General features: G+C 48.6%; 1 protein-coding gene across 6 annotated transcripts in view; it reads right to left on the bottom strand.

Moving 5' to 3' along the window:
- nhsl1b (NHS-like 1b) overlaps window positions 1-12,380 on the bottom strand; it is a 91,500-nt gene that overhangs the window by 2,393 nt on the left and 76,727 nt on the right. For 3 of the 6 annotated variants that reach the window (XM_062410865.1, XM_062410867.1, XM_062410869.1), the window contains exons 4-7: window positions 10,624-10,816; window positions 8,509-8,640; window positions 3,467-6,793; window positions 2,302-2,434 (exon numbers count right to left, since the gene is read on the bottom strand). In XM_062410865.1, coding sequence (XP_062266849.1) covers window positions 2,302-2,434; window positions 3,467-6,793; window positions 8,509-8,640; window positions 10,624-10,816 — 3,785 coding nt within the window. The remainder of the gene's footprint in view (window positions 1-2,301; window positions 2,435-3,466; window positions 6,794-8,508; window positions 8,641-10,623; window positions 10,817-12,380) is intronic. The other 3 variants (XM_062410866.1, XM_062410870.1, XM_062410868.1) reach the window with 2 other exon arrangements.

Here is a 12,380-nt window from a genome sequence, read left to right as displayed (position 1 = left end):
GAATATGGGGGGATTAGGGGTAGCAGGGAAACATCTTTTTTAATCTGTGGTACAGGGGGCTGCCCTGTGGGATTACTGCAGATAATCCAATGGTAGCATGGCAGAAACAAGGCTTGCTAATTAAAGGGAAGGGGCTACTTGCCACTTTGCACCTCTCTAGACAGGATGCACCCACCCACTGTACGTCCCCTTCGCACAGGGGAGGAGGGGGGGACAGAAATGATAACAAATGTATAGATTGTATGATATGGGAGAGATTTGACGCAGTGGAACGGAGTGGAGGGCGCCCCGAGACAAAATCCTTGATCCTCAGATTATATGTAAAGGAATAATTTCTTCCATAGAGGACAAATAACCTGTAGAAGGTCAAACGAGAGCGAGGCCTGAAGGACACAAATGGTTTGTGTCAGAGTTTAAGTCTGCCTTCTGCAAAATGTGTTTCCTTGCCCTAAATTCAACCTCCATCTCGCGTCCTCCCCCGAGAGCCTTCTCGCCACATTAGCCCACCAGTATTATGTAAGACCCACACTTACACGAGCGTCTCACACACCTGAATTCATTCGACGAGACCAAGTCACATCGGCATACGGCACACAAAATGCACACGGACAAACAGAAGGCAGGAGATACTAATCTCTGTTCCCGAGGTGAACTATATGCTGCAGTACGAGACCTCGCTCTGAGCGCTCGATCGAACTCTCGGGCTGTGCATTTCATTTGGTTTCCATCTCCTTTCGGACGAGTAGTATTTTCTGCTGCAGCCGTGTGAACGCATTTCATTCAAGGTTTTCATCATTTTCTGTTTTCCCAGAGAGAGGAAGATTGAGAGAGGGAAGATATGTGGAAGTGAAATGATGGTAAATTAAGGGAAGAAGAGAGGGGGGGAGAGGAACCACGTCAGAGAGGGGAAGGATTAGAGGAAAAGGGATCAATTAGATAGCATCTGTATGGAAGGTCGTCTGGATCTAAAGACCTGCATATCAAGGTTTTTGTATAAAAAAATCTATGCATTCATTATCTATATTACTTAACCATTTGAGGGTCACATGGTAGCTAGAGCCAATCACTGCTGATATTGAGCGAGAGGTGAGGTAGACCATGGTCAGGTCCCTTGTCTCAAATTAACCAAATCCCAATCTGCACTGTGGGAGGACACCGGAGGACCCGGACATGCAAACTTCACGAAGAAAGATCCTAATCAAACTGGGATTCAAACCAAGAACCATTTCACTTTCCACAGAAATCGGTCAAAATTATTGTTATGATGTTCTTCACTTGCGAGGAGCTCAGCAAAGCGTGTGGTAAACACTCAACCTGACCGTGAGGTTTACACGTGTGCACTTGCACAATCTTCCCATCCAATAACATAATAAATCACGATTGCACACATGACACGGGCGCCATAAATACACACTGCAATCTGGTGCCTGCAGAAATGAAATCCTAAGAAATGAAATCCTGTGATGCTCAAGAGAAGTCCCGGCTGCTGCTGCCGCCGCACGTGACCGTGAAACACAAACTGGCGGGCTGCATGATAAATTTATGCGCGTGCTCCCTTTGAAGCAAAGGGGCACGTATGCAATGTATGTCAAGATACCGCAGAGAAGAAAAACAGAGAGAAAGAGGAAAAAAAAAAGACGATCTCTCCAATGGCCTCTAACCTAGATTAGGACCAGAGGGTGTTGAGTAGTTAAATAATGGATGAAGCAACAGCGTTGTCTCCTGCCGAGAATGAGCAGCGACGATGTGACTTCACAAACACAGATGTGTCGATAAACCTTTGACTACTGCGTTGTGACCTAAATGGTTGCCTCTACGTGGCTTCAGATAAAGACTCACTTCTCCTGGGCTGAGAGACCCAAGAGGGAAGCGATTTGACAGATGTGTACGCTCACAGATGGGACAGTGCTGGGTAAAGTTATGACATAGAGGTGGAGGGCAATAAGAGGAGGAGCAGGAGGCGAGGAGGAGGAAGAGGAGAGAAGGGGAATTGAGATGGAAGAAGAGAAATCATGGGTTGAGGGGTGACGGGGGGGGGTGGGTAGTGGAGGAGGAGCTCAGGGTGATACATGGTGGTTTATGGGAAGGGGGGGAGATGAGAAGAAGAAGGGGCGAGTAGAGAGAAACACAAACAAATAAAGAAACTGGAATGAAAGAGCACTAGAGGGAAAATGAACTGGCTCCATGGAATAAATAATGGAGCAGGAGTAGAAGCCGGTGAGGAGCAGAGAAGTGGGAGTAGATGATGAAGTAACAGGAGGCGTAAAAAAAAGAAAGAAAGAGAGAAGTGCATCTCAGTACCTGTGAATGGCGGCAAAGAGGTCCTCTGTGGTTCTGGGCCGGTTGGGAGAGGGGGTTACCATGTTCCCCTTAGACGCCCCGTTGGTCGACGGGGCCGGAGACGATTCAGTCAAGCTGGATTCAAACACCTCACCTGACACAGAGAAACATACAAGTTACACACACACTCACACACTTCAGGTCACACATGCTCATGAATCCAGGGTCCTGTCGCATTAACCTGGCAGGGTAAGAGATCTGAAGTGCTACCGGGGAGGTGCAGGACTGTCCCCTTACATTCTCGTCCCGTCTCTAGGTTTCCTCTTTCCTTTCTTCTCCTCTAGTTCAGCCTCTTTTCTCTCCTCCTCCTCCTCCCTCCAACATCCGCGCTCAAATCTGCGCTTCGACTGCCTGAGCCGCTGCAGGCAGTCGCTCTATACACTCTCCCCCCATCCTCTCCTCCATCCCCTTACCAGATCCGTTCCCCTCCCCTCTGATATGACGGAGCCCCTCCCCCCCTGCTCCCACCAACAACGACTGCATCTCCCCTGGGACACTTTCCCACCCCTCCCTCCCTCGCCCGCTTACCTCAGAGAGAGAGGGGAGTGGGACGGGCCGAGGAAAAGAGGTTTAACAGAGAAGAGGAGGGAAACGGCAGAGAGGCTAAAATTGATATTTTGAAATGAGGATGGAGAGCAGACATGAGTCAAGGAGACAGTGGAGGTGTGTGTGTGTGTGTGTGTGTGTGTGTGTGTGTGTGTGTGTGTGTGTGTGTGTGTGTGTGAGAGAAAAACACAATGCGGGAAAAAATGAAGGGACAGTAGCCATAAGAGATGTCTGCAAATAAAATATGAAAAGGATGAGGGGAAGAGAGTGAGTAAGAGCGGATAAATTCAAGCTGCGGCTCTGCTGTCCCAGTGATAAGCCGTCTCTCCTGAGCTATTTTCACAGTTTTCAAACCTTTTAAAAGCGCATGGTTTAAAGTTCGGCTTCTTTTGCTTTTAGGCTCAAAATGAATTTCACGGCTGCTCGAGGAGCTGGCCACAGGCAGCGGCATCACTACTAACAAAATAGGAAGCTGGTCTAATTCATTCGAATATAATGGTTTTGCCTGTACCACTTAAAACTGGTCTTTACTCATCACATAATCTCTCCATCTCTTAGTTTAAATGTGGTGGAAACACACCTGAGTCGTCCTCCCTGGAGCTGATGGATCCAGACGTGCTGCTTGTTCCATCCCCCTCCTCGTATTCCTCTTCGTGGGCCTCTCCGTTGGTGCACGGCCCGTTGTGGAGACTCGTCTCCTGGCTTGCAGGAGTAGAGATGCAGTACTCGTCCTGGATTTCTGTGGATGCTTCACTGCTCTCTGCTAATGGTTCAGAGATTTCTGAAATCTCCCCCTCCTCCTGTTGCTCCCTCTCTTTCTCTTCCTCCTTTGTCTTTCTTTGCAGAGCGTCTGCTTGGTCCTCTGTTTGGGACAGGCTGCTTGTATCCTCACACTGAGCTGGAGCCTGTTCATTGATGAGCTGGGAGCTAAACTGTGGGAGAAGAGAGAGTTTGGGTTTCTTGGAGATGGCTGGGGGCTTCTGCTTGACAGGCGTGCTTTGGGAGATCTCTGGGGGGCTTGGCAATGATTCCTGCGCTTCATCTGTTACTCTTCCGTTTGAGAGAAAGTGACTCTGATCCTCAGCTTTTCCATTTAAGACAATACTATCTGGTGCGTCTTCAGTGATATTGCAGTTTAAGGTCAACTCTTCCAAGAGCTTTGACACAGGTGACGGTGAGGAATTACGCGAATCATCCTCTGGTGAGCTGTTAAACACGGGTATCACAGTGGGATACTCCTGGGAGTTAGATTTCTCTGGGGTCTGTGGACTACGAGGGAGGTCCACCCCAGTTTCCTGAGCTGTTGTCTGGTCTGATTTGCCATTAATTTCCTTCCCTTGCCGCTTGATTGAGCGTAGCTGAATGCTCTGTAGTGCAAACGGGGTAATCAGGGGCTTAGCGCTCTTTGTGGGGCTGCTGGAAATAGCTGGTTTGGTTGCATTCTTCGCTGCCTTCATAAGAGATGGGGAGGAAGAAGGTGGAGAAAAAGTAGGCAGTGGGGGAGGTGGAGGGGGTCCGCAGGAGGGCATAGGAGGAGGAGGAGGAGGTGGGGGGGGACTGAAGCTTCCATTGAAGGACAAACTCGGATGAATTAGTGTTTCAGGGGATGGGGGAGGAGGGAATTCTGGGGAGACAGAGCAAGCAGGAAGTGGGGTTTGAGAAGTTCCCTGTGGAGTGGTTGGCAAGGGGGGAGCTGGCGGAGGTGTGGTGGATCCTGCACTCGAACTTGGCGGTAGGGGGGCTGGGAAAGGTGGAGGTGGGCTGAGTGGGGTATTGGGAGCTGAGGAGGAGAGAGCGAGCGGTGGAGGCGGTGCTGGAGGACCTGAGCTCTTCAGCGAGTCAGAGGTGTTGGAGGAGAGGGAGGTGGAAGAGGAGGACATGGACACCGAGGAGAGGAGTGAGGACTTCCTCTCGGGCACTCTGGGTTTGGGCCGGGTGGAGGGGGACATGGACCTGACGAACGACGGCACCGGGGTCCCGGCCGTGGGGGTGTTGGACTGGCTGGAGTAGCCGCTGGATGGGGAGGTCAGTCTGTGCACCCTGTCCGGAGAGGAAGTTGAAGTTTTAGGCTTCACTGCCACCCCTCCCTCATGCCCCGGAGCTCCTGGCGCCTGGCTGTTCCTGTGGATCTCCCCTCCGTTTTGTAGTTCGCCCATGTGAGGCCCAGCTGTCATGTTGTCTGTGGCTGGAGGGGTCTGTGCCCTCTGGTCTCCATGGTTACGAGGGTAGTCCATGTAGTAACCCCAGGAATCGGCGTAGTCGGAACGCAGGCTGCTGGTTTCGCTGTGAGCAGGCGTCACGTGGCATAGTGAGTACACGTTAGACACACCGCCGCAGTTGGCATTTGCTAAAAGTGATGCTGCGGAGCTTCCCGCGCTCACGCTGCTCTGACTGCGTGGCCGTAGTACCCAGGGGTCATCGTAGTCACTGCTAGGACTGTGAGAGGGTGAAGACGGTGAAGCGCCCTTTCCTTTTCCTCCCCTCAGCCCCATCTGTAGGCTCTGCTGCAAACTGGCAATTAGAGTCTCATTAAGCATGGCACCATTTGCTTCATTAGCACCACTTATGGCGCTAACCCCTCCAAGGGGCTTTTTCGCTCCAGGCTTGCGTCTCAAAGAGTCGGTACGGGCCGGGGGCAGCGGCGGCTTCTTAGACTTGCGAAGGGAGATGCTGCGGGAGAGAGAGCGATCACTGTACAAGCTTGCAGAGTCCTCCTGATTGGCCATCTCTCGGCACTCGTACATGCTGTGTCTGGTGGCCCGGCCAGCTGCTGCGCCATGCCCACTGCCATGGCTGCGAGAGCGCAGGCCAGAGTCCATGTGCATAGAGGTGAAGTATCCATCGTTGTCCTGGGAATACACAGAGCTGGAATCAGTAGTGGTCCTGGAAGAGTGTTCCAGGCTGTTGTACAGCTGGTTGATGGGAGTGGAGCAGCTGGAGGTGAGAGTGCGGTGAGGGACCACCACGTTTTCTGGCGTGTCGTATATCCACTGCTCCTCCGGCAGACAGGATTGAGGCGACGGAGCCAAGGTGCTATGGCTGTGTATGCTGCTGTCCGAGTGCCCTGACTCGCTAGCGGGTCCAGCACCGGCCGGACCACAACCCTGTGGTGTATGAGTGGGGGTTGATGTGGCCAGTGCTGGGCAGGTGGAGCTGTGGCTGAAGACTGCTGGACTGGAGATCATAAGGTCAGTGCTAGAGAGAGAAGCCAGACTGAGTGGTCGGTTTTGGGGATAAACTGAGGCCGGGGACTGGGGGTGCAGACCGGAGGTGTTGAGGGTGATGACCTCAGTGGAGCATGACATAGTGGCATTAGGGATGACTGAGGTGGAATAGGCGGCATGTGGGGAAACCACACACGCCGGACCCCCACCCCACTCGCTCGACTGTGTCCGCCTCACTTCCTGAGACTTGGGCCTGGGCAGAGTTCCTGTCCTTGGGGCGTTTCTCATGTGCACCACTGAATTATCAACCTGAAGCTTTCCAATCTGCCTCTGAGTCATTGTCTGCTCCTCTGACTTGATGGGGGTGCTGCTGTAGATGGGATCAGCACTGAGGGACACCCTGGCTCCCGGTCGAGGCAGACTGTGGAAACGGGAAGGGTTTCCGTTAAACTGATGTGGCAGCATCAAGATCCCGGAGGAGTCACTGCTGGCGATGGATATACTTCCTGTCGAGGAGGAAGTAGAAATGCCCGCCATCTGAGCAGCAATTCCTTGTCCTCTCTGCGCCCGGATTCTTCTCATGGACGGTGGTACGACCTTTGTTTCTTCTGTTTGGCAGCTTGAGTCTCTAGTGACTGAGCGTGAGAGTGTTGAGCTGACGCTCCGAACTCGGCCCAAAGTGGAGTACTGTCCCGGGATGAACATGGAATGAGGCCGGAGCTCTCCACCACGTCCTTTTGCTGCTGTCAAGGAAAAGATAGAAAACAAGATGAATGTGTGGTTGATAGAAACTATCTCCGGTTCTATTTTCCTCTCTAACCTCTTTAGCCACAATAGCTTCTGCTCTCTGACCTGACTGTTGGATAAACTGTGGTCACGGGGACGCTAATTAATTTGATTTGCCGCAATCCTGTCTTGCGTGTTAATAACTTCTGGTCTTCTTCATTAAGGAGTAAAGGATATGAGGGGAGACAGAGAGAAGAGAAAGACTCCCTGTTTCCCTTCCCCTGCTATTCTTGCTCTGGCTAAGTCCGATAGAAAGATGTTTCTCCTGTGGTCTAGAACAGGCATCTGGTTAAGAATGAGGCAGCAAATAAACCCCACACACATAAATTGACACAAAAATATACACACACAGGTGCATGCATGCATACACAGCGTAGACATACAGGACAGGACATGCCGACTATGCAGATGCAAAGAAATAGAGAATAGGTCACAGACGCTTAGGACATACCGGCTATTAAACAAACAATTTGAAGAATGAGCTGTAAAACGTAAAAAGATTTCTAGTGTGTTTCCCATCTGTGGCGGCTCTCCTGTTGATGCTCATGTTCGAGGAAAAAAACATTCGCACTCCTGTGTCCTTTCTTCGCTCTTTCTCTCCCGCTCTCTCTCTCTAAACCACACATACACGCTGCTGTTCCTCCTGTGCTAAAAGCTGGAGTGACAGCTTGGCTGCTGCTGCTGCTGCGATAGATTAAGCTGCAGGTCTACTTCGCAGGCAGCACTAGAGCAAAAGGAGGAGGGAGGCAGGGTTGGATGGATGAAGCACTGGGGCAATTACCCCGGCCCAGTAATCATGACATTCAGGCGCTGTCGTCAGCCGGGCACTAACCAGACTTTAAAGCTCTTTCCCCTATCGGTTGATCTTATCGCAGAGGAGAGAAATTACATTCTTCTTAAATACCGCTGTCATCCTACTGCTCCGAGACTTGTAAATAAACATCGGCCATGCGGAGCCGTCAGCGCAACACACTGTCAGCTTAGTGAGCTTAGAGTCTCTTAACACACAGCTCAGCTGAGTAACTAAGGGTGGGAGACCCCAGAACCAACATGTTTGTTATTTACTCCTCATTTGCTCGGTGGGTTCAGGGTTCAGAAAATGACAGGGGCAGAAGAAGAGGGTTGAGGGGTCTTTTGGGTGTCAGTACATGATCAGTACATGTGAGTAAGATGCACATGCTGAGATTATCAATATGGTGTCCGGATTAAGTCACAGCCACAGACACACAATTCACATAAATGAGAGTGGACAAAGTTTGACCCAAAGGGATTATGACACAATACGTAGTATGTTAAACGCAGCACTTAGAGTGTCCTATATGACCTGATTTTCCAACAAGTCTAAAAACCACAACAAGTACTGAAAAGGATTTCATAAATCTTTCCTGGCTTTGGAACTAGTTAAACAGGGTGGAGGAGAAAACACAAGGACCCTTGTGAATAAGTGGAAGAGAGAAATACTGAACAGCTGCAGGGCCTCCATCCAACACTGAGGCCTTGAATGTGCAATTCTCTCTGTACAATACTGCAGGGTGGAGCTCATTGTCACAATCCAGTTATGGAGATGAAAAGAAAAGGAAAGTAATGGAAGAAGGAGGAATGCTTGTTCAGAGTGTTTTCTACGGGTCTGTGGACAGTAGAGGGCGACACATAGCCCCACAGAGATCCATACCTAGCTCCCAGTTGATGTTGTCAGGCAGCCCTGATATAGTCTTTCTGCGTTTGACCTTCTTGGGCCGGCGGGACACGGTGTCAGTATTAATGAGGGAGCGCCGGATGGTCGCCTGTCGGTCAAACACTGCCCCTGGTAGCCGGGAGGGCGAGAGCAAGGCAGGCGGACACACAGGCAAACAGCAGTCGGTTAGTCAGGAGGAACAAAGTCAACAACATGCAGAGGGTTTGGTTTTTTTTTGGTTTTCTTTTTGAGTGGAACATGCAAAGTCAACAGGGCAGGAATCATAAAGGGTCAGCTCAAGGAAATGACTAGAAACATTCGTTCACTTCTTTCATTCTGTTGTATCTCGATATGCGGATTGCTACTTTAAACTATAAAGTGTACAGGTTTCATAAGGAATATGTCCTGCATAAGAAAACAATTATTCTACTGGAAACTTTAGAAATGTAGACTTTATCTCTTATAGATACTATAAGAGATAGGTGAGAAATGATTTGTTATTTGGTTGAACTGAGCCAATGTGCCCAAAAACTGCCTTAATTCTAAGAGCACAAAATGGCTGTAGAGTGATTCTTTACAAAGGCTTGTAAAGAAAATGTTTTATGGCCGATGGTTTAAATTCCAACCCTGAAGACAAGTTACTGAGGTGGAAACATACACAGATGGAATACATGCCATTATCACACATGCACAGGACAGAATGATGAAGAACACACAGACACAGAGTCTTTAACTGCTCTCAATATCCTTCTCTGACTGTCCAGTCTTCTAAAGGAAAAACAATATCACACATGATCCGCTCTCCTTTCGTCTCTCTGACTCACTGGGGACTGCGCGGAGGCATTAGGGAAATAGAAACTGATATGAGGGCAGATAGTGTCCATCACGTTCTATCACGTGTTTCCCCTCAAAGTGACAGAAAGGTCCCTGGTCTTTTCTTTTTTTTCTCCTTTCTTTTAACACTCATCTTCACAGTGATCGAAAGTGACTGCAGATGAAGAAAACAGTGATTTACAGGGAGAGGGACTGCATTAAGGACTCGTTAGTGACTGAAGGGCAATGGAATCACAGATATATTGGTCTTGACACCTTTGAATCTTTGCACTATTTTACATGCGTGGCAGATGTGAATCTATATCCAATAATACACTCTCTCTAATGTATTGCATTAAACAATAGAGCTGACTGAGATGCCATACTTTTACAGTTTATACATGTGTGTGTCAGACTTGCTAACAAGGGAATTGTGTTCGACATGTTTTTTGCCATGTGTGAGTGTGCATCTGTCAAACGCCCTGTGATATGACATAAAGTCGGTGAAAAGCCTTGACCCTAGGATAAGCTGTCACACACACGCACACGCACACACACGCACACACAAACACACAAAAGATGGTGAAGGTCAGTCTCGCAGAAGCACGATGGAGGGGGAATAAATACACAGAGAGAGGAGGCAGACACCCATGACTGACACATACAGTTTTGTCCCTCTGTGGATGAGTGGGTACAGTAATTGATTAGTCTATATCCGTTCATTCACAGAGGGTAGATTGAAGGAACAGTCTGACAAGTTGGCTTTTTTGGCCGCCTTACTGAGCGATAGAAGGAAAATAAAATAAAATGAAAATACAATGTTTAAAAAAGTTGATTCCAATTATTTTTTTGTTGGAGAATGTCTCGATATTAAAAAGGTGAGGTTGTCCAAAACCTAGGTCAAAGTTGCACAAATAAAACATTGCTGAATCTGAAACCTCCTTGTGAGGTTTGCCTTTGTTTGGCGGCTTAATCTCCTGCCCCTGAACCAATCTGGGGTTGGATCTGCTGAACACAAACCCCACCTTTTTGGGGGGATATCTACATCATCAAATGTCAGAAAATTCCCTCTAGACAAACAAAACAAAATGTGTGATTGATGGTGGGATGGTTAATGTTAGAGTCTAGACACCGTGGACGGAGGAGGCCAGATCAAACTCTATGTTGTTTGATATATCTCTTCAATATGGAACTAGAGACCAGGATGTGTGTTTTCCACTAATGGGGACTGGTTGCTAATGACTTGTGGTTTGGACATGGACAACATAGTTTAATGAGTTTAGTCGTCAGGAGACATACCTGTGACGTTGATAGGAACTATGTCTGTGGGCACGGCCTGGGCTGCCAGCCTCATCTTCTCCTCCGGTGTGGGGAGGGGTGGGGCCTTGTTCCATATCACCTGTCCGTCTACCTCAGACCCTTCACCTCCTCCCTGTGGGGTCTGAGGCCTCATGGAGAGCTGGGATTTATCATCCTCCGCCGAAGCTATGGACTGGACAAAAGAGAGGGAGAAGGGATTTAATTGAATGGAAATCGAGTGCAGGCGAGAGCCAGAGAAGAAAAGTGACAAGTGATTTAGACGACATGGAAGGAGGAGAGGGAAATTCAGATGGGAAGAAAGACACGAAAGGGAAGAAAGACACGAAAGGAAAAGAGTGACAGTGGTGGAAGAGATGAAACATGATTAGGTGGAAATGGAAAACAAAGATTTAACTTATTCATATATTGTATTAGAGCAAAATGTCAAAAGAATATAAGAAAAGGTGAAGTGGAATAAAATATTATAAAACTTAATTTTCCAAAACTGTCCCTGACAGATTGTTCAGGATCTATTGACACTTCGCAAACAGACTCTAATATACCACACTGCCGCGACCTTTAGAAACTTACGGTGCGGTAAACATGTTTCACGATCAATCAAACCCAAATGGAAACACACACACTTTATACACACACGCTCGCACACAAGCATAGATCAGAGTAAACCAACGACGCAGCTGGAGATAAAAGCAAGCGAGCAACAGCGAGAGACTCAGTCATGCATAAAACTGTTTTCACACAAACACATACACACAAATTTACTGCGAAGAAGAAACCGAAAACAATGGTTTCCTGCAGTGTCAAGGCCTGAAATTGAGCAGTTAAGTTGAAAGAAAAACCTTAGTTTCAGATTGAGCAAATTATTTATATGTAAAGTTTAAATTCCGTGAAGTTGTCATCCTCCATCTGAGCCGAAAAAACCATCCTGGAATCCATTCAAATCCTCAGCTTTTCTGCATCACCCTAAACTGACCTTGAGCTTTTCCACCATTGAAAAAAGAAACCCGACTGGTGGGGAAATCTTCGGTCTCAGTTTGTTGTTTTAGACGATCTTTCCTGCAGCTCCCAAATATAACATCAGCATTCGGTCCCTGCTTCCACTTCTGTTTATCCTGACAATCCAAACCATCAGACTGGCTAGAAAGGATGACTTCTAAGTGCTTACGTACTGACCATGCATGGATAGATGGGTAAATGAGTGGGAGGCTACACGGGGGGCGGGAATGATGGGTAAAACCCCTCAATCATACAGACTTCGATGGCGAGCACAGCTTATTATTTTGTATCATTTTGGCTCAACCGTGAGCCCTGTATCTTCTTTTGAAGCCGCTGTCAGGCAACGTTAGGCTCAGTGGCCTCGGGACAACAGGAAGTGATTGGGGTGGGGGGGGGGGAGAGGCGGAAAACAAGTGGAAGAGAGGAAGGGGGAAGGAAGGCAGAGAGGATGAGGATTGGCTGGTGTCTATATGAGGGGAAGGGGTGAGAGTACAAACGCAGATAACGAGAGATGGGAATCGACAGTTCAGAAAGACAACAGCATGTTATGGAGGTCACGGGTCGAGGCTGGCGTTAAACGTGTGTGTGGTGGGGGGGAGCCTCCACAGGCTCCGGGGGACAAAGGAGACCCTGATAATCACATCGAAAGAGGGCCCCCCCCCTGCCCAGCTCTTTCAGAACCTCAAATATCAGGACTGAATGTGAACGATTTTTTTTTTAATTTCTTTTCCCTAACTTCA

The sequence above is a fragment of the Platichthys flesus genome, chromosome 18 (assembly GCF_949316205.1).
Source record: "Platichthys flesus chromosome 18, fPlaFle2.1, whole genome shotgun sequence".
NCBI lineage: Eukaryota > Metazoa > Chordata > Actinopteri > Pleuronectiformes > Pleuronectidae > Platichthys > Platichthys flesus.
Note: the sequence above shows the minus strand (reverse complement) of the source record. Positions and strands in the feature narration are given on the sequence as shown.